The following is a 24,176-nucleotide window of genomic DNA, read 5'->3' as shown; positions in this document are numbered from 1 at the left end:
TCACTTATGATTGTTGAAATAATTTTATAATTTTGTGTATTTATATATATTTTGTAAGTTACATTTTATATAATAAATATATATATATATATATTATATATAAACATCTCATACTCATATCAAAAATATATTTTCGTTAATAATAATATATATAGCATTATGTAATAAAATTAATTAAATTTTTTAACCTAATTTTATTTTTAAGTACATGACACATTGCGTACATTTTTAAAATTATTGCAATTTTTTGTTGTTAAATTTATTTTGTTTTATATGTTTTCCGTGTGCATTACAATATCCCCAACATTCAACACATATTGCATTTTTAATTTTATTTTTAAATTTTTTAAGTTTATGGGCGAGTCAACTCACAATCCGACTCAAGTATCCTTTTACTCTCATATATATATATACAAATTAACTACAACTCTAGACCTGACAAATTCAAATTAAGCATTATATATATATATATATATATATATATATATATATATATATATATATATATATATATTATTGTGATGAATGTCGCGCGTTAGCAAATTTTGTGTAGAATTTAAAATATAAAATCTTAGTTAAATGGTTGTACTTGGTTGCAAATTCGATACATACACATATCATTTTTAATTTTATTTTTAAGCGTTGCAAATTTATGAACGGGTCAACGCACGATCCGTCCTAAATACCTATTTACTCTCAAATATATCCAACTTAACCACATCTCTCTACCTAATAAATTCAAATTAAGCATTATTTATATATAAAGAAATCAAACCAAGTAATCAGAGCCAGGGGGTAGTTATGCAAAATGATCAACACACCACACTAATCATGAATCTAATGAACATCATCTCAAGAAATAAAAACATAAAGAATATAAAGAAAGAGGAATATGATATTCCTAAGGATTTAGACCTCCTAAATAAGTGGACAATTCCAAAAGTTGAACCTAGATTGATATATCAACTAGGAACATTTGAAAAAATAGGTTTAAAACAAGTAGTAAAAACTACTGAAGAGTCAGTTTCACTAGATACCTTTAACTTTAGAAGGTTTACCAGAGAGCTTTATGGCAGCCCTAAGAGATGGAAGAAACCTAAATTGGAAACAATCCCTAATGGGAATAATACAATCCAGTTTAGCTCAAGGACCAGTTTACTTTAACGTTTTTCCAAACTTACAATTATCTTTATCTGATACAAATATAACTGACTCCCTAACATTAAATGTTAAAACATATGGATATAATTATGCTCCCGGATCGGAAGTAATGTGTGTTAATTTGTTATAGAATATACTATAAACCATTATTCACCTTAAATCCACTATGTAGAATAATGGACAAACCCAATAATGAAACAATTTTGATACAAACAAATTGTGATAAATCAAACATAACTAGTAGGAGACCAATTAAATGGGAAGAAATATCGTTCCCAGATGGCACGTTTTTCTTCAGCTCACCACTATGTATGCATTCCTTTGCACCTTTATTGTTATACACTAAATCAAGGTCGCCCACTATGTATTTCGCCGGCACTTTCACCTGAGCTCCGGTTCAAGCAGCCAATAGTTCCCAGTTTCTGCACCAATAATTATATATGTATATGAATGATCCACCATTTATTTATTTATTATGTAACAACAATAATAATAATAATATAACTTCTTCTTACTTACAGATTCAATGCCCGATAGTAATTGACCCCGCCGGTGAAGCCAGTCTTGGTAAAGTTGTCGGCGTAATAATCGAGGTCTTCCGGCGACAACCAGGAAGGAAGGCAATGAATCCCCAAATCCTTTGCCTTTTGGAATAAACAGAGGTGCAGGCTCACGGTATGTAAGGAATTTCTTCATCACTTCTTTAAGGCCTATCTTTTCAAACTCACCTTCAATATCACCAACTTCCTGTTCATGCATACTATTAATTACTCATTAATTAACCAACAAGTAAAAATTGTATTCAGATAGTTCTAGTCAATTCATAATAAATAATTAGCATGTCAAATCAATCTTGACCAACTTACAAATAAATTATTAAAAGAAGAGCTATCTAGATAGATAGATAGGGCTGGCCATATATATATAATAATTGAACTTATTTGAAAACAAGATATATATATAATAAGAGAGTTAGGTGAAAGATGAACATGACCTGGAATCTCCAGATATAATGGTCGTCGCCGTAAATGGCCCTGTAATATTCGGGGAGCCTTGTTGCCGGGTTGGGGTTTCTGGGGCTGTATGTAATAAACGCTAAGGGCGGCGTAAGCCTTAACCTTATCGGGTCTAAGAAGGCATAAATTCCAGCCGATTATGGCTCCCCAATCGTGAGCCACCACGTACACCTTTTCCTCGTCCGGAGCCAACTCCTCGAGCAGCTAGCATAACAATGTCGCCTACAAGGTGCATGATGCTGAACTTTCCGACGTCCTCGTTTGGAGCTCCGGTGGTTCCTCCGTATCCCCGGAGGTCAGGAGCGACGACGCGGTAGCCGTTGTCGGCGAAGTAAAGGATTTGGTGACGTCAAGAGTACCATAGCTCCGGGAAGCCATGGATGAATAGGATTGTGGGGCCGTTTCCTTTTTCTGCTACGTGCATATCTAAGCCATTCACTCTCACCTTCTTGTGCTTAATGTCCTCCATGGCTCTCTCTTTCTTTAAGGAAATATTATCACTTCGATCCGCTCACATATTTATATGGGCTTGCTTGTTTGATCAAGTGTTAACCGATAGACATTGAAATTAGATAAGAGCGTATAATTGGAATTTTTTTTTGAAAAATCAAACAAAGCCTAAGAATTATTAAGGTTGATTCATCAAAATTGAACACCTGTTGTTGTTGCATGATGATGATGAAGTGCATGATCTAAATGGACGCCACCTGATCCAGCTTCTTAATTCACTTTTGGTCGCATTCAATTACGGTTTAATTTGTCCCGCAATCTAGTTATAATTTTTTTAATAATTAAGTCACTGTTCTGAAAAAAAAAATATGCAGATATATATCAGGACACTATAGATATTAATGTGAAAAAGAACGACAGACAGACAGACGGCAAGACTAAAGGAAGGTTTGAAAAAAAAATATTATTATTTCAAGTCACACCCCGTCTAAATGGAACAAGTTAAAAACATAAGAAAATTAGACACTATATGAAAGCAATGACGAAATTTTTATGTATTAAATATTTTAAATACAATTTTTTTTAGTGGAGACTTATAGAACACATGAACTCTATATTGTCAAGTTATGTATAGCTTCAAAAATAAAAATAATAATAATAAAAACAGTCATCTAATATAAGGGTTTACCTAAATAAAAAACATTATCTTATATATCTAATCAAAATATTGTTTATTGGAGGTTGATAATAAATTATTACAATTTCATTTTGCATTTAAAATTTAAATTTTATATAAAATAAAAATATATTGATAAAGTCTTTTATTTTGAAATAATAAAATAACGTCCCCAAGAACACAAAATGTTAGCGTTTTTCTTTTCTTATAGTTGTGCTCTTTGATTATAACTTCTAATTTAGTTGTAAGTAACTATAGATGCATTATGTATAAATGGGTAAGGATGTAAAATTAATTATTAAGAGTTGCTTACGAGACCCAAATGTGATGGTTTGATTCCCACCCTAGTTTTATGGTTGATATATATAATATAAAATAAAAAGACAATTTTTATTGTTAAATATTTTTTTTAAAATTTGAATTATTATTATTATTATTTAATAATTTTATTAATACTAATATTATTAGAATTTAAATTATTGTAAAATTTTATATAATAATTATTATTTTAAACTAATATTCATATTTATTTCATTTAAATTTTTTAATATTCATATTTATTTCATTTAAATTTTTTAACTGTTTATATAAAATTAAATAAAAATAATATATAAATAAATAATATTATTTAAAAATAATAATAATAATTTAAATAAAATAAAATAACTACACATCATTTAATAGAAAATGAATATTTTGACTTAAGAATCAAAATATGATTTATATGATAGTATGATAGTAAGTGGCCAAATAAAACATGATACATCCAAAACTAAATTTTGTTGGTTAAAATATGAGATTTATAATTAATAGATTGTAAGTTGTTTAAAATTGTATGAATGGATCCACTTTTGATGCATGAATTAAGAAGTTTAATCTCATAATATTGATAGTGGGTTGTGGTGAGAAATTTGGTGGTCTACCATTGTATATATAAATACTTTTATAAAATATTATTATTATTTTGTAGATATAATTTTTTAATAATGAAATTATAATATTAAAATAAAATATTATATAATAAAGTATAATAATTATATATTTAATTATATTATGATAATGAATTATATATAATAATAATATTATAAACTAAAAATGAAGAGTATAAGAAAAGTTTGTATTAATTAGAGATTAGTTATAATTTTATAAACCATTTATTTATAAATTTGATTAGATATCAACTTAAAATTTAAAATACTCTTTAGAATTTGCAAAGCTGGATTTATTTTAAAAAAAATATTGATTGAGAGGTGATTTTGAGAATATATATATTTTAGAGGAGTGATAGAGAGAGGGAATTTAGTAAGGGAATGACTTGACATCACCTTGGTTGGAAAATGTAAAAGTAGGAGGAAATAGAGAAATTATTTGATTTTTTTAGTGAATAAGATTATGCCAAGTCATTCCCTCACCAAATTCCTTCCCCAAATTCCCTTATCTAATCATTTCTCTATATTTTATTTTATAAAAAGACTTATATTAATATTTTTTAAATGTAAGAATGATTATTTTTTTCAAATGTGAAAATGAAAAAAAAAAGTAATATGTAATTTATTTTTGGAATTTAATATTAAATTTTTTAAAGATTAAGGAGGTATGAATATTCGAGTCATTTAATAAGCCTCTTCTATCAAAATGATGTAATAGATTTGCAACGAAGCCGAATAGTTTTTGAGCATCGATGATCAAATGTAATTATGGTCATGATTGGTCTGGTTTTGTTCACCAAAATGTCTGATTATCCAGCGGATTGTAGCATTTTGAGGGAAATTTATTCTATTTGAAAAAGTTTCGTGAGCAGTCTAGATTCATTGTGGGATGATTATTCGATCGGTTTTTAAGACGACATTTCGTGTAATGTCAAAAGTCTAGCTACGATGTATCATATGTTTGTTTTCGTTGTTACATGTATAAATGTCACATTTAAGAACATGTTTGATCATCGGTCTAGTGGTTTTGCTAAACAAATTAAATATATAAAAGGAGATTAAACGCTAAGGATTTTTACTTTTGGTATGACACAAGCAAATGTCCCTATTTGAATAAGACGTTATGCGTTGGAAAGACATGAATAGTTTCCATGTGAGGCATTGCTAGAAGTTGTTTATTAAGATGATTCAATATATTTTTTTTAGAGTAAGAAATTCCATATAAAATCTCATATTTTGAATGGAGCGTTATTTACGGTGGAATTCTTACAGATGATATGTGAATGAAAAAATGTTGTATTATGGTTAGTCGTTGTCGTATGTGTCATGATAATGTTGAATCGGCAACTCACTTACTTTTACATTGTCGAGGAATGTCTAGTATATATATAGAGCCTTTTGTGGAGTATTAATGAGATTCATTGGGTGATGGTTGAGTCATTGAGTAGTTGCTTAAAAGTTTGGATTAATGCGACTAATATATCAGACCTACATATTTCGGTTATCATAATTGTTTTTGGGTGGACTATTTGGTTAGAGAGAAATCGTCGAACTTTCAATGATCGTAGTTGTCCGATTCGTATTATTCATAATGTTATTATTATGACGCTCTCTGAGATTCATTTCAGAAAACCAACAGAGTCCGTCGCGGATTTAATCATTCTTATCGAGGACGTTCGAGCTCGATAACCTATCACCTATCGAGTAAGGTTTTTATTTATTTATTTTTTTATATCATGATTTGTCGTTTTGCTTAAAGGGTATTTTAAAATACCTTTTATCACTTTTAATATACATGGTTTTTTTTTTCAAAAATATATGTTTTTTAAAAGGTATTTTAGTTAATTAATTAAGTAATATAGTTGATGAGATAATGAATAAAATTATTTTGATTAAGATTAAATTTGTTAAAAATAATATAACAAAACTTTTAAACAAAATAATGCACGGCTTAAACCCAGCCCTTAAAAACAAAAAAAAAAAAACTTAAAAATGTAAGTATTACTCTAATTCTTCCATGGTTTCACAACTTATTCATTTTTTAGTTTCCTTTACAAGCAAAATAGTTTAGATTTTTTTCCCACTAATTCCTTATTTCTAATTATTTTCATCTAACATCTTGTTACTTATTTTACTAATTTAAAATTCTCATTTTTTCCAAGTTCTTTGTCAATTTTATTATTTATACGATATTTAAAATTGATTTTATATATTCTTGATTGAAGGTACGATCTTGAGAATTTATCATTTTTTAATAAAAAAAATGTGACAACGAATTAAGTATGTAATCCGCAAACACATTTAACCAGACGCAGAACTTGTCACTTGACAGACTCGAACCTTTGAGTGAGGATATCCACTTCTTGTTACCGCTAGGCTAGAAGAGGAGATCGAGAATTTATCATTTTAACATTATTTAAATTTTTTTTTTTTTTTGTCATTGTATTTTTTGATAAATCGCTTTCACTCTAATAGCTAATTTTATCTTAAAATTCAATATAAACATAGTTGGATTGTTTTGAACATTTAATTATTTATTCAAATAACATTATATAATAAATTATATATCTAAAAAATAAAACATGAGATTAATTATTAAAAAAAAAATATCATTATCTTGATTTTAGAAGAGAGAGAGTCAAACTAGTCAAAACTGTCACATTACTCTTTATAGTCCAAATAATATAGTGAAAGTATTTTAATTTTCTTTTACAATCTAGTGAAATTTTAGTGACCATTCTCCAAATGAAAGACTAATTAAGGTTGGAGTTAGGGATTACAATAAATTAAGCATATCTCAACTCTAATTTTTAGATACATTTGACAAATGGGATTATAATCCTTTATTAAGGTAACAGGCCAAATGTATAATTTATTTCAAGACTGGTAATTATTATTTTGAGTTACAGGCACACCAACAAACCAGATAGATAGAGAAGACAAGATTATATAGTAGTAGTAAAAATAAACATAGGAATACAAATTATATTAATATTAATTATCGTGATGATCTTAGAAGAAATGATGAATGTGTTTGTTAACCTCATCGGGTCTTTCTTGATTTATAAAATGTGCAGCTCCTTCAATCACAACTATGTCCTCCAATAATAATAATATAACTTCTTCTTACTTACAGATTCAATGCCTTTATTGTTGGAGAAAAGATTGAACATTTTTTTTAAAAATAATTGAAAATATAATAATAAGAATGAAGGAAGGAAGGAAGGAAATGATGATGAACCTGAAATCTCCACATATAATGATCGTCACCATAAATGGCCCTGTAATAATAGGGTAGCCTTGTTGCCGGGTTCGGGTTTCTGGGGCTGTAATAAACACTAAGTTCCACGTAGGCCTTAATCTTATCGGGTCTAAGAAGGCATAAATTCCACCCGATTATGGCTCCCCAATCGTGAGCCACCACGTAGACCTTTTCCTCCGCCGGAGCCACGGCGTCAAGCAGCGAAACCAAGTCGCCTATAAGGTGCATGATGGTGAACTTCCCGACGTCGTCGTTTGGAGCTCCGGTGGTTCCGCCGTATCCACGGAGGTCAGGGGCGACGGCACGGTAGCCGTTGTCGGCGAAGTAAAGGATTTGGTGGCGCCAGGAGTACCATAACTCCGGGAAGCCATGGATGAATAGGATCGTCGGACCGTTTCCTTTTTCTGCTACGTGCATATCTAACCCGTTCACTCTCACCTTCTTATGCACAATCTCCTCCATTATTATTCTCTCTCTCTCTCTCAATAATTGTTGACCTAGTTGTTGCTAAATATATCACTTCCCCTCACAAATATTAATAGCCTATTTTTGTCTATACTTTCTTTTAACTTTTTTTTAAATAATTCTCTATCATTTTTTTTATTTGCTGCTGAATCTAATTATTAATTATAATATCTTTAATTTTATGTTTTAAATTATAAATTATTTTTTAATCAAATAATTATTTTTTTATAATCTTAATCTCCATTAAATTATTTAAATTCAAATCCTAAGTTGCGTTCTTTTTGGGTTTTTTAAAAACCCCATCCAAAATCAATTTTCTAATTAATTATTTTTCAACAATCACATCACTTATTTTATTAACCAAAATACTAAAATACTCTCTATTTTAAATTATTATTTTTTATTTTATTCATATATATCAATACACTTTAAGTCTTTTTACCAAAAATAATCATTACCTCCTCAAAATTATTATTAATCATTACTTTTTTCTTTTTCTAAGTTTTTTCGAAAACCCCAATCCGAACAAGGCCCTAGGCCCTAGTGGGCCTATAGATTTTGAATTTCTTCTATGAATCATTAATTATTAAGCATTTATTGGGAAATTACAACATATTAGGAAATAATTTTAAGAGCTTGTTTGATTTATTTTATTTTATTTTTGGATTTTGTCCAAAAATATTCTTTGATAAAAAAATTGTTTATTATTTGAGTTTTTAATTAGTGTATTATTAAAATATTTTTTATTTAAAATTAAAATTTAATAAAAATTAAGTAATTATATTTTATATTTTAATTAATAAAATGAATGATTTAATTAATAAAATAATAATATTATATATAATTTATAAATTTAATTTTTATATTATTATTAGAATTTAAACTTTTTTTTATAAATATTAATATATATATATATATATATATATATATATATATATATATATATATATATATATATATATATATATATATATATATATATATATATATATATATGATCTGGTATATTTATTTTGTCTTTATTAGTGTTCAAAAAATGAAATTAGAATGAAGTCCAATAAAAACAAGATTTAATATCAGTAATTTAGACATTAAGACTTTATTCGATTTAAGTTATTAAAATAAATCAAAGAAAATCAAATATTATTTACAATCAAAATATTAAAATATTTTTTATTTTAAATTATTATTTTATTTATATTTATTAATATATTTTAATTTTTTTTATCAAAAATAATATTCTCTTCTCAAAATCATAGACAATCATTATTTTTTTTCGATGTTATTCAAATAACTTCAATCCGAACCAACTCTAAGATTAAGTTTTATTCAATTTATACTGTTAGAAGCTTATTTGCATGTAAATGTGATATGATTAATTTATTTAATTGTTAATATTTGGTAAGTTTGATTCAACTTATTTAATTTTAAATTATTTAATCGTTAATTTGGGTAATTTTGATTCGGGTAAATTTAATTAAGTTTATACTCTCAATTTTTTTTTTTATATTTATAATATTATTTTATTTTTAAAAAGGTCCATTTATAATAAAAATAAAAAAAATATTGTTTAAGCATAAAGACAAAGCATGACATGAAAATAGCAAATAAAAATTAAGAAAAAATTATCGATCTCGTAAATTCTCGATAAGAACGATTAACTTCCCAACAGATTTTACTGATTTTCCTGAACGAATATCAGAAAGCATCATAATAATAATATTATGAATTATGCGCATCGGACGACTACGATCATTGAAAGTTCAATGACTTTTCTTTAACCAAATAGTCCATCAAAGAATAATTGGAATGATAACCCCAAATATGTAAGCCTACTATATAATCCGCATCAATCCAAACTTCTCATCAACTACCTAAAGACTCGGACATCACCCAATTAATCCCAGTAATACTCCACAAAAGACTCCAAATATTAGTCACACTTAGACAATGCAAAAATAAGTGAGTTGTCGATTCAACATATATTCTTGTCACATACGACAACAACTAACTATAAACAATTTTTTTTTATGAACATATCATTTATTAAAATTCCACCATGAATAACTCTCCATCCAAAGAACGATTTATTGAATGGAATCTTTGACTTCCAAAGGAGGGATTGACATATAGCAATGGAAACAAGCTCATGATAACGCAAGTAGTTTTCTGGACATCTTCCTCCGCCACCCTTACTTGCCAGTACCCCGACCTTAGGTCGATCTTTATATATAATCGAGCTCCAGCCAGCTTGTCAAACAAATTCAAAACGTTGGGAATAAGATATTTGTTTTTAATTGTTACCTTGTTCAATGCCTTGTAGTCGACGCACATTCTTAGTGAGCCGTCGTGCTTCTTCTGAAACAGTATGGGGGATCTGTAAGGAGCTTTGGACTGTCGGATAAGGCCGCCATCCAATAGTTCATTTAGCTGTCTCCGTAGTTCCACCAGTTTTGAGGGTCCCATTCGATAGGGAGCCTTGGCAAGCACCAATGCACCCGGTTCCAACTCGATTTTGTGATCCGTGTGCCTCTTAGGGGGCAACACTTTAGGTAATTCCGACGACATGATGTCTTTATATCTCTCCATCAGTTCGACCACCTTGTCTGGAATATCTTGGTATACTTCGGCCTTTAGTTCCACCAATGTTGCAACAAAGGTCTATTCTCCTCTCTTGAGCCCTTTCTTTAGTTGTATGGCCGACAGGTTGCATGAATTTCTTTCCTTTGGAGCTTCGTAGGTTCCTGTTACAAAGGAGGGATTGACATATATCAATGGAAACAAGCTCATGATACGTTGTAGCTAGACTTTTGACACAACGAATCTAGACTGTTCACGAAAACTTTTCTACATAGGATAAATTCCCTTATAAATGCTACACCCCGTTGGATAATTGGACATTTTGGTGAACCAACTAAACCAATCATTACCATACTTACATCTAATTATCGATGCTCAAAGACTATTCGGCTTCATTGCAATTCTTTTACACCATTTTGATAAAAGAGCTTTATTAAAATAAATAAGATCTCGAATATCTAGACCTCATTGATCTTTAAAATATTTAATTTTATCCCAACTAACAAGATGACAAAATGATAAGTTAGAATATCCTCATAGAAATTTACTTGCTTAATCAATAATTAAGTTAAGGGAATTTATCATTCGAGGGTAAATAGACTACTCAAGAATTTCACATTTGATTTATGTCATAATTCTTTTATTTCAATAGAAGGAGAAGTGATGTGAATTGTTCAATAATCGAAGTCAATTTGCTTCGTAAAAAGAAGATATCAATAAACTTCTATGAAATTGTTTCACGGGATTCAGCCAATTATCTTGATCATGGAATATCATTGAGAAATAGGAATGTGTGTTATCAAAGGACTTTTTGTGATTATTTCTAGTATGGAATGAGTCAATCATCCACTTTGGTATCTTATTGAACGAAACTGGTAATTTTGTTCCTACATTGATCAAGAATTTCGATTTTTGGGAGATATCATGATCATCCAATAAGAAGGGTTTCCAAGGTGGAAGGTAAGAATAAAAAAAAGAATTGACCCTTCAAGTATTCTAAATTCCATGGGGAAAATAATAAGATGAAAGACATATATGAGAAATATATCCATATAAATTTACACATTATTCTTTCTATTTTCACCGCCACGCGCTTAAGGAGAATGAATAACGACACCATATATGTGGACATAGATGACAACACACTCTTAATGAGAATTAGCCGACCCCTTTTCGAGATTATTTTACTTTTCCATCTAAACAATTTACATTTCATTTCAGAGATAATCGGGTTCTAAGAGACCTTGGATTGCAATTTAGTACCTAATGACATACCAAGATATGCTGACGGAAGATCACTAACTTTGAACCCCAACACATTTGTCAACTTTATCCTTCTTCTATTCAAAACAGAATTTGAAAAAAAAAATATGTCTGATTTATTAAGATTAACTCAAAGACCGAAAATGCATTGAATAATCATAAAATATCTCGAAGGTGTTTAAAATTTATATAAGTAGTCTGAACCATGCAGAGCGTGTCATCATCGAAAAACAAATGTGATATGGCCAAATGATATATTCTTGACCCACAACTCACTCCACGGATGAGTTACGAGTATTTTGCGAAGATCGTCATTTTTTAGAGAGCTTTCATAACAATGAAAAACAAAAAAGAGAAAATGGATCACCCTATTTGATCCCTCTAAAGCTCTTAAAAAATTCCTCAGAACTTCCATTAACAATAATAGAAAAATTAACCTTCAAAAGGCAAAATCAAATCCAACCAATCCATTTCGCACTCATTCCTATTTTGTCCATTATATCAAATAAAAACTCCCAATTGACACTATCATAAACTTTTTCGATGTCTAACTTGACAAAAACACATTTTTCACCTCTTGAATTAATTGAATCAATGCACTAATTGACTATTAATACGACATCATAAATTTGACGACCTTTGATGAACCCCATCTAATTACTAGATAAGACTGTTTTTAACACCCACGACAATCCTATAAAACGACGAAACAAGCCTGACAAAAAATAAAATACTGACAGACCTAAAATATTTATAATATTAATTAATAATTAATATATATTTAAATATATATATATAACTTAATTTTAAATATTAATAATTTTTTTAAATTAAAAAATATATATTTTAAAATATATAATATCAAGATATTAATTAGATATATTATGAATATGATATTAAATATATATATATATAATTTATATTATAATATATATATAAATAATTTTTATTATAATTTATATCCATTTTTAGAAAAAATTATTATATAAAAAATTATTTATATTTATTTTCAATAATTTAAAATTTTCAATTCTCATTCTCTTCTTTTACTTTTAATTATCATTTCTCCTTACAAATTTTCAAATTACATTAAATCCTTCAATTGTCAATCCCTCCCCAAATAACTTTATATATATATATATATATATATATATATATATATATATATATATATATATATATTATTGTTTATCTTTTATTCATTATTTAATTTATTCATTATAAAAATTTATAAAATTTAATTTATTATAATTTCTAACAATTATACAATTAAAAAAATAAAAATAACTTTATATATATATATATTATTGTTTATCTTTTATCTTTTATTCATTATTTAATTTATTGATTATAAAAATTTATAAAATTTAATTTATTATAATTTCTAACAATTATACAATTAAAAAAATAAATATTATAACAAGGTTGTTAATCTTTGCATACATTTCTTATATGCGGATTATTATGTGTTATCTAGAAAATATATGTTTTTAAATATATTTTTTTAAATATATTTTTTTAAAATAAATTTATTATATGACTTTGTATTTGTTTGTAAAAAATGAAAAAGGAGAGATATATTAAATTTATGTTTTATTATTATAATTTTATATAAATTTATTAAAAAATTATAAGGAGATAAGAAAAGATTTAAAAAAAATAAATGAAAAAAAATCATAGCCTAACTCTAAATTATTATAAATTGACATTATTTGGAAACTCTAAAATGCCAGCAAACATTTTGAATTTCTTGGGCCTGGATCTGAGTTTTCCAAATAACCCAACCAAATCAATTGTCACTTGTACTCCTCCACTCATCCTTTAAATCAATCAAATTATTAACCAAAATACTAAAATACCCTCTATTTTAAATTATAATTATTTATTTTATTTATATATATCAATACCATTTAAGTCTTTCTACAATAAAAAAATATTATTATTTCCTCAAAATTATTACCAATCATTATCAATAATCATTTTTCTATCTCTCCAGATTATTTAAATAACCTGAAATGAACAGGTCCTTGTAGAACTTTGATTTAATCTTATTTTAATTATTTAAATATCTAAGACCCACTCAATTCTCTCTCAATCGATCTTTTTTTGATTTTTTTTTTTTTAGAATTTTGATTCAAAAATTTAATTGAATAAAAAAAATAAGTTAATTTAAATTTTTAGTTATTTAAATTATTAAAGTTAATTTTTTATTTAAAATTTAAATTTAAAAAAAAATAAAACAATAATATTTTAGTTGATAAAATTAATAATTTAATAGTAAAAATAATGGTATAATTTAAAAAATAACTTAAAAAATAAAAAATCATAAAAAACAACCTATCAAACCTACTAAATTGTAAATAATTTTTCTTCATTTATTTCACATTTAAATTTTATAAAAATAAAATAAAAATATTTTAATATTTTAATTAATAAAATAATTAATTTGATATGAAACCAATATATTAAAGATATAATATTTGTGATGACTTAAAAAATAATGAGTTTATATAAAAAAAAATAACATTTATAATTGTGAGGAATATTAAACTATTATTAATTCCTATTAAAGTAGGATCAACGAGAGATTATTTTAAAAATATAAATTATTTTTGTTCTATTATAGTAAAATGAGGAACGATAAACTCAACGAAAGCAAGTCTACAAATTCGATGTGGCCTGTCATGTTGTCTCCACGTCCCGAAAACGCTCATTTCGGGAAAAAAAATTCTCTGAAATGACCGTTTCGGGAAATTTTGAAAATTTTCTCTCTCCTGCCCACATGTAATGTCACGTTAATTCGTGGACTTATTTAACTGATTTTTTTGTTGAGTTTATCATTTTTTTAATAAAATATTATCGTTTTTAAATAAATAAATATAAAATTAATATATATATATATATATATAACAAAAATTAATAAATTAAAAATAAAATTTATAAATTAAAAATCAGTTGAAGAGATCCAAAAGTTTTTGATATAAGGATAAAGTAAAAAATATTTTAATTATTTTAGTTATTCAAATACCAAATTGAAACCTAAGAACTTATTCTATAAAGCATTAATTAATAATCATTTTAATGGGAAACTAGACGTATAATTGTACATGCAGGCATGATTTAGAAATAATTTTAAGAATTTGTTTGATATTTTTTTTAATTTTGTCCAAAAATATTTTTTTAAAAAATTTAAGTTATTTGAGTTTTTAATTAGTTTATTATTAAAATGTTATTTTGTATTTAAAATTTATATTTAATAAAAATATTTTAATTAATTATGAAATGACTGATTTGTTGAATATAATTTTAATGATATGATTGAAATTTTTTTTTTCCATCAAACAAGATCTAAGTCTAATATTTGAAAATGTGACTACCTTTAAACCTTGAACCAAATCTTTTGGTTCTTCCTAGATCTAATGTTTAAATTACTACTAGAGCTCAAGATCTAAGTCTATGTATATTTTTGACTCATAATTGATCATGAATGGAATTTGAGTTCCATTTTATTTATTTTTCAAATACTAATAAAATTAAATAAATACACAACATATATTTTTAATATATATAAAAAATTAAATGGAACGGAATAATACTAGTAGTACAAATAAATTTTTGAAATAGAAACGACATGGTAAGTTCACTGTTGCCTCGATGTGTTAAAAAAATTGAAAAATTGAAATATCAAATTAACAAGCTTTAAGAATGAAGTGATCTTTCATCCTATCATATGATTAGTCTCCATTTTTCTTCATTAGATAGAGAAATTATGAGAAAGATTCGTGAACTAATTAATATATATAAGAGTTTGTTTGGGTTATTACTATTATAGGAGAAAAAATAATAATAATTAATGATTTTGAAGAGTTAATTAATAATTATTTTTTTATTTTATTTTTTTAAAAGACTTAAAATATATTAATTTATATAAATAAAATAAAATTTTAAAATAAAGACTATTTTAGTATTTTAATTAATGAATTAAGTGATACGATTGATTAAAAAGAGAGTGAAATAATTATATTTTAATAATTTGAGTTATTTTAAAATAATTCAAACTTAATCAATCCTAAGAATATTATATTTTTAAGAATAAATGGAAGAAATAATAAGTACTTCACGTTTTAGGTTATTTTAGATTTTTATATGAAATTTTAAAATAAAAAATATTTGAATCATTTCTCTAGTGTTGTTATTTAAAAGGTAGAAGAGTGTTAGTTTTGCAGACTACCAGTTCGCTTAATCATTTATACATAATTTTTATATATCTTTAACGACAAAATTTGACTTATTTATTTATTTTAAAATCATATCTATATATACTAGTTAATAAAAACTGACCACATAAAAATAATTTAAATCATTTTTAAATCTCATAAATTAAAACGAGCGTATAGTATGTTTAAAAAAAAGGCTTTGATTAAAATTTAGAACTTAAATGATTTTTTTTTTTAAATATTAATATTTTTCTCCTTTTCAAAAAAATTATTAACGTTCTTCTCCATCATATTAAATTAAACATTATTTAGTTGACTTTCAACTTTTTGATTTTGTATTACCATCTGAAAAATTATAGAAGAAGCCAATTATAAAAATGTCAATATGATATATATAAAAAAATTATAGAAGAAAACAATTATAAAAATGTCAATACGATATTATTAGGAATGATTTATAACTGAGGATGGAAAGAAATGGTGTTTCTCTCTAACTAAATTATTTTTAAAAAAAAATAATAGAGATGAACCTGATATCCGTAAGTCTAGTTGTCTCAATCTCAATCCACATCTCATAACACCACCTTCAATAATAGTTCTCGTCAAAAAGACTTCAAATATTGTACCTTTAGAATTTAAATCTTAAGTATTCATTTATCATTCTAAGTTAAAATGATTTCCACCCGAAAAACTGATTTTAATAGAAATTCTAGACCTCATAATAGATCCCAATAAAACATAGTCGAACAAAATTGTCGGAACGAATAACATATGTATCCGCATTAAAAATAAATCAAAATAAGTAGCAAGTTATTACCACAAAAATATCAAATTTAAAAGAATTAAAAAAATAATAAGTGTAATAATCAAATCTGAATACCAAACCTATTGGTACCCTTTTATTTTGAGATGAGTAGAGTGTAGACTACAAACCATTATCAAAGCTTCGTCTAGTCATTCAATTGTAATAACATGATTTAATAAAAACAAATGAAGATAATCTTGTCCACAAAGCATCCTTATAAAATTACAATTGAAAACATCTTCAACTAAAATTACAATTGAAAACATCTTCAACTAGTGTTTTTATTACAATAATAATAATAATAATAATAGACTATGTAAATAACCTCCCCAAACACAATACAAAGTCTAAGGTGCATACATGAGGAGTAGACAAGCCTTATAAAGGCACGCCACTTCAAGCCAAGTTTCGTCAACTAGTCATTGTACGTAATAACATGATTAAATAAAATCAAGTGACAATAATCTTGTCTTTATTACAATAATAATAATAATAGACTCCCGAAACACGAGACGAAGTACTGTAACGTGCATAAACGAGGAGGAGACATTGCAGAAAGAAATGATTTGTCGTCGAGTCAATTATAACTTTTAATGAAGTTGTGGATGTGGTAATTGACATCTTGAGGTTTCTCTTGGTTTATAAAATGGGCAACATCCTCCATCACCACAATCTCATCGTCCAACAATGGCACGTCTTTCTTGAACCCACCACCGTGTACATACTCCTTCACTAGCGGTATGTGATAGACCAGATCAAGGTCCCCAACCACAAATTTCACCGGCACATTCACTTTAGCACCTTCCCATGGCGCCAACAGTTCCCAATCCCTGAGACAATTACTTAATAATAAGGATGTGATACTTAACAAGTAAAAAAATGCATGCATGCATGGTTACTTACAACTTGAAAGCACGATAGTAGTTTATGCCTCCAGTGAATCCAGTTTTCTCGTAATTGGAAACATAATAGTCGAGATCTTCCTCGGACAACCAGTGGGGTAAGGCAATCGGGGTGTGGTACGAGTCAGTGAAATTTTCGGTGGTTTTAGGGAAGAAAAAGGGGGCTGGATCGCGAAATGTTAGGAACTTCTTCAGCACTTGTTTAAAACCAACCTTTGCAAACTCAGCTTCAATGTCACCAGGTTCCTTCACAACATGTAATAAATACAATTTTTAGCCAATTTATTTTCAAAAGCATATACGTTTTCATTTTACAGATCTATAATAAGTGGTAGTAGTTTTAGCTAATGTAAAAATGTAATTTTTGCTCAAGCAGTCTAATTTGGTCCATGTACTTTTGACTCAAACAGTCTAATGTGGTCCAAATCGTTCCCAATCAAACCTGTTGAATTGTGGTGTTTATTAAATAATTTTGCTCTGTTTATTGTCTATATACATTCTTATTTGAATTTATACATAAATTAATTATTATATTATTTATTTGGTAGGTTTAAATAATTTTTATTATTTTTGGATTTATTTATTATTTGTTAATGTTTTTGAAAAAGATACATGTGTATTAAAATAATAAAATTATTAATTTATAATTTAAAATATTTAATTTTATTTAAAATTAATATAAGACTACTCTCTCATTTTTTTTATTCTATTACTAAATAATAGTATAAGATAATAATAGAGTGGAAAAGGTTAAATTATCCCACCGATTTATCCTATTATTTAAATTATTATCCTTTTATTTGTTTATTTAATAAATGTGTGTTTGAAACTGGTTATTATAAGCCCATACCAATTTCACATTTAAATATGCAGTCAGGGTCATCTCTTATTATCTCCCCCACTTCCATACGTGGGCCCCCACTTTCATTCGGTAGAGTAAAATTGAAATAATTTTTATTTTATTTTTTAATTTATTTTTATATTTATTTACTTTTTAAAAAAAACTTTTTTTTTTAATTATTCATAATATGAAATAAAATAATAATAGTTTAAAAAGAGTAATAAAGAATATATATATATATATATATTTCAACTAAAAACATATTTTTAAAGTATATATATATATGAAAAATAATAATTATACTCAACCAATTTACTCCAATCTGGCCGGCGAAGTGACAGATAACAAACAAACCGTATTTAAAAATAAAAAATAAAAAAAGTTAATAAAAAAAATGAAATTAAGAAAGAGAGAAAGAGAAGTACACCTGAAATCTCCAAATGTAGTGGTGATCGCCGTAGATGGCCCGGAAAAGATCCGTGAAGTTCATAGCAGGATCCGGGTTCCGTTTGAGATAATGGACACTGAGGGATACGAAGGCCTTGACTCTATCGGGTCTGAACAGACACAAGTACCACCCGATGGATGCTCCCCAGTCATGGCCCACGACGAACACCTTTTCCTCGTCCGGCGCGATGGCGTCGAGGAGCGAAACGATGTCGCCGACCAGATGCATGACGCTGAATTGGGATGGGTCCTGAGTTGGGGCTCCGGTTGTTTGACCAAAGCCGCGTAGGTCTGGGGCGACGGCGCGGTAACCATTGTCGGCGAAGTAGAGGATCTGATGGCGCCATGAGTACCATAGATCAGGGAAGCCGTGGAGGAATAGGATCGTCGGACCTTTTCCCTTTTCTGCTATGTGCATGTTTATTCCATTTATCTTCAAGTTTCTGTGTTCAATCTCCTCCATTTTCTCTCTCTCTCTCTCTCAAATTGCCCAGCTAAATATGATTACTAAAAAAAAATCAATTTCACCTTTAATAACTTGTTTGACAGTTGTGTTATTTTGGTTTTTTATGATTTTTTAAATCATTAATATATTTTTCTATTTAAAATATGATTACTCACCATTGAAGATTTTTGCGGTCTCCAAGGATGCATTATTAAACATTAGATTACACATTTCGGCTTGATCTTAAGCATTTAATCACCCCGTTGACAAACGATTTACTCAAGCTGAAATTCCCAGTTCTTAAGTAAGAAATATTAACACTTAAACCGCTAGACCACTTATGATTGTTGAAATAATTTTATAATTTTGTGTATTTATATATATTTTGTAAGTTACATTTTATATAATAACTATATATATATATATTATATATAAACATCTCATACTCATATCAAAAATATATTTTCGTTAATAATAATATATATAGCATTATGTAATAAAATTAATTAAATTTTTTAACCTAATTTTATTTTTTTAAGTACATGACACATTGAGTAAATTTTTAAAGTTATTGCAATTTTTTGTTGTTAAATTTATTTTGTTTTATATGTTTTCCGTGTGCATTACAATATCCCCAACATTCAACACATATTGCATTTTTAATTTTATTTTTAAATTTTTTAAGTTTATGGGCGGGTCAATTCAAAATCCGACTCAAGTATCCTTTTACTCTCATATATATATATATATATATATAAATTAACTACAACTCCAACTCTAGACCTGACAAATTCAAATTAAGCATTATATATATATATATATATATATTATATTGTGATGAATGTCGCGCGTTAGCAAATTTTGTGTAAAATTTAAAATATAAAATCTTAGTTAAATGGTTGTACTTGGTTGCAAATTCGATACATACACATATCATTTTTAATTTTATTTTTAAGCGTTGTAAATTTATGGACGGGTCAACCCACGATCCGTCCCAAATACCTATTTACTCTCAAATATATCCAACTTAACCACATCTCTCTACCTAATAAATTCAAATTAAGCATTATTTATATATAAAGAAATCAAACCAAGTAATCAGAGCCAGGGGTAGTTATGCAAAATGATCAACACACCACACTAATCATGAATCTAATGAACATCATCTCAAGAAATAAAAACATAAAGAATATAAAGAAAGAGGAATATGATATTCCTAAGGATTTAGACCTCCTAAATAAGTGGACAATTCCAAAAGTTGAACCTAGATTGTTATATCAACTAGGAACATTTGAAAAAATGGGTTTAAAACAAGTAGTAAAAACTACTGAAGAGTCAGTTTCACTAGATAATAGTGATATGATAATAAAATTACTATCAGATATGGATATAGCATATTATAAACGATCCTATAAATTTCTACATATAGGACTAGTGCAGGTGGCATTTAAACCTTTAACTTTAGAAGGTTTACCAGAGAGCTTTATGGCAGTCCTAAGAGATGGAAGAAACCTAAATTGGAAACAATCCCTAATGGGGATTAGAGATGGCAATGGATACCCGTATACCCGATACCCGTGGGTACCCGATGATCGGGTTCGGGTATTTAAAATCGGGTTCGGGGTCAGGGTCGGGGATGGGGAGTAAAAAATGTTACCCGATCGGGTTCGGGGATGGGTAGTGTTGGAAACCCAAACCCGATACCCGATACCCGAATATTAATATATATATATATATATATATATATATATATATTGTTAAATTAAATAACTTTTCAAATTCCACCTCTTAACCATCATTATTTTAACCATCATTACAATAAAATAAATATAGTATTTATTTTCTCTTTACCCAAAACCATAAATCAAGCCAATGTCATTATAATAATTGTTTCTCTCTCATTAGTCATGACTTTTAATCTTCATTTTTTATTTTTTTTCAACCTTACTTCAACTTTTATCTTCAACATTCTCTCTAGTTTTGTTCTTGAATTTCTATCTTCAATATTCTCTCTAGTTTTGATCTTCAACTTCTATCTTCAACATTCTTTCTAGTTTTGATTCAACATCTACAACATAACTATGCAAGTAAGTAATGTTTTCATTTGAGTTTTTCAAATTTCGATATTATTAGTTTAATGTTATTTATTATTTAATAAAGTTATGTTTGTTCTTTAACTTTTATTATCTTATACTTATTTATTAACTTAATCTTCGATCTCTACTTTGTAATTTCTTCTTTCGTTTTAGCAGCAACAAAGGTGACATTTCTGTAATTTCTACAAGACTCGCTTCAAGAAGAATGTGTTTTTTTTTAGAAAACTGTCTTGTTGATGAATATTTTTAAATTTATGTTTAATTAAGTATATATTGTTGTGTCTGTTTTAAGTTTATTTATTTATATTTTGTGGTATGAATGAATTTATATTATGTAGTATGAATGATAGTGTTGTTTAAGTATCCAATATTTATTAATATTTTTTTGGTCAATTATATTTTGTAATAACATATTATTTAAGATATTAGATTTAATTTATAATAATTTAAAATTATTTTAGTCTGAATATGTTAATTAAAAAAAATTAATATTTTTTATATTTTAAAAATAATAAATATAATTTTACACTTTAATCGGGTAATGGGGTACCCGTCGGATATCGGGTACCCTACAAATCGGGGATGGGGATCTAAATAGAGATACCCATTGGGTTCGGGGTCGGGGTCGGGTATTAAAATGAAAATCGGGTTCGGGGATGGGTACTTCACTACCCGGTGGGTAGGGTACCCGTTGCCATCCCTAATGGGGATAATACAATCCAGTTTAGCTCAAGGACCAGTTTACTTTAACGTTTTTCCAAACTTACAATTATCTTTATCTGATGCAAATATAACTGACTCCCTAACATTAAATGTTAAAACACATGGATATAATTATGCTCCCGGATCGGAAGTAATGTGTGTTTGTTATATAATATACTATAAACCATTATTCACCTTAAATCCACTATGTAGAATAATGGACAAACCCAATAATGAAACAATTTTGATACAAACAAATTGTGATAAATCAAACATAACTAGTAGGAGACCAATTAAATGGGAATAAATATCGTTCCCAGATAACTGGAAAATGGAACAAGCTGTACCTGTAAAACCACAGGTCCAGAATCATAATAATATATTAGATATTTGTCAAAGTGAGGAAGGAAGTGTCGAAGTAAGATTTGACACAAACCTAAAGTTATGTCCAATAAAAAGACATAGCTCTATCAAATCATATATCTCGCCATTAGATTACAAGGTTGAATATCCTTCTAGGGCATCCACCTCTCAAATAAGGGAAACAACGTTTTCAGAAGATTCAACTCCAATTACAGAAAGTTATATATCAACAGACAAAACATTGTTAGAGAAACTAATACCCAAACCCTAAACGAACCAGAACCGACAATGTCGGAAATGAACTTTTCTATTTAAATGATTAGTACACCCAAAATAGATTTCAATACTGGTTCTCCAGCCAGAAAAATAATTTCAAATGAATTCAAAAATCCGGGTTATATCCAATTCAGAAAATGGTTTTTTGAAAGTTTTCACATTTCAGAAATAAAACAATTCGAAAAAGAATTTTATGAGTTTTGTACTGCTAAAAATGCTTTAATTCCTTTTACCTCCTGGTTCCTCGGAACAGTTGATAATTGCAATAGCATTATGCAAGACTTATCATACTATCAGGTAATAAGAAAAGCAATTCTTCTACTTGATTAATTCATGGGAAGAAGCTCAAACTCAAATGTTTATTTTTTTTGGATATGGGAAACTACGGTTGCCAAGCATCATTTTGCCAAGTGAATATATCAGAGCCTCTTTTTGCCCATGCTGACATTCATCTCATCAGAAGTAGACCAATGAGTCCGTTTGCAGCTCATTGTAAGTTAAAATGTTAAATACATTTTTGTCTATTTATAGGCCTTTTCAGATAATAAGATAAGATCTAGAAGAATTTGGAAAGGCCAAAAACTTATGTATGGAGTTTGCAGCTCTAGGATCAGCAATTGTGATTGGATCAATAATGGTGCTTACACTTTGAGTAGTGCTGCTGTATTTTATATGCAAATGTTCATTCCTCCTACTCATTAACGGGAGAAAGAGACGAACAAATTTAGACATCCAGCCTATTGCTTCCTCGAATTCTCCACCACCATCACCACAGCAGGGACTATAACCAAGCTGCAGCCAACTCCCTTTCAACAGAGGTAAGTAACAACTAACTGCCTCTGAATTAATTACCATTATAGTTTTACTTTTACATGAAGCTGCTTGTGCATGCATAATCAATACTTTTTAATTTTTTCAGGTTACAAGGACAACTGAGAAATGGAGAAGCCAGTAGTAGTAGTAGTAAAGGAGGAAATCAATCATTCTTATGATCTTCTTAATGATCATCAATTCAAGTGTCTATACTTTCAAGTTCCAGCTACCACAAACATGCAGATTTTATTTATAAAACAGCCCGGAAGGGAGATTACAAAAGAAAAACATTATTCTGATCTTATTTTATTCATGCATGTACTAAAGACTGACGAGTTTTTAACTTTGAGCATTATTAGTTCTTCTCATGATTTTTGAGGAAGTGATGAATGTGCTTGTTAACCTCATCGGGGCTTTCTTGCATTAGAAAATGTGCAACTCCTTCCATCACAACTATGTCCTCCAGC

At 27.6% G+C, this 24,176-nt stretch overlaps 2 protein-coding genes and 1 pseudogene across 2 annotated transcripts; all 3 read right to left on the bottom strand.

The window, feature by feature from the left end:
* Window positions 1–1,508: 1,508 nt before the first annotated feature.
* On the bottom strand, window positions 1,509–2,654 carry LOC124938328 (annotated as a pseudogene).
* A 3,529-nt stretch (window positions 2,655–6,183) lies between these two features.
* On the bottom strand, window positions 6,184–7,997 carry LOC124938318 (epoxide hydrolase A-like). Its single transcript, XM_047478742.1, has 2 exons — window positions 7,474–7,997; window positions 6,184–6,195 (listed from the first exon to the last, which is right to left on the bottom strand). Exons 1-2 carry the CDS (start codon window positions 7,954–7,956, stop codon window positions 6,184–6,186), a joined length of 495 nt encoding a protein of 164 aa, XP_047334698.1. The 5' UTR covers window positions 7,957–7,997.
* A 9,359-nt stretch (window positions 7,998–17,356) lies between these two features.
* Window positions 17,357–19,505, bottom strand: LOC124922559 (epoxide hydrolase A-like). The gene is made up of 3 exons (XM_047463284.1): window positions 18,995–19,505; window positions 17,728–17,972; window positions 17,357–17,654 (listed from the first exon to the last, which is right to left on the bottom strand). The coding sequence occupies exons 1-3, from the start codon at window positions 19,475–19,477 to the stop codon at window positions 17,402–17,404; spliced, it is 981 nt and encodes a 326-aa protein (XP_047319240.1). The 5' UTR covers window positions 19,478–19,505; the 3' UTR covers window positions 17,357–17,401.
* Window positions 19,506–24,176: the final 4,671 nt, after the last annotated feature.

The sequence above is a fragment of the Impatiens glandulifera genome, chromosome 1 (genome assembly GCF_907164915.1).
Source record: "Impatiens glandulifera chromosome 1, dImpGla2.1, whole genome shotgun sequence".
Classification (NCBI taxonomy): Eukaryota; Viridiplantae; Streptophyta; class Magnoliopsida; order Ericales; family Balsaminaceae; genus Impatiens; species Impatiens glandulifera.
Note: the sequence above shows the minus strand (reverse complement) of the source record. Positions and strands in the feature narration are given on the sequence as shown.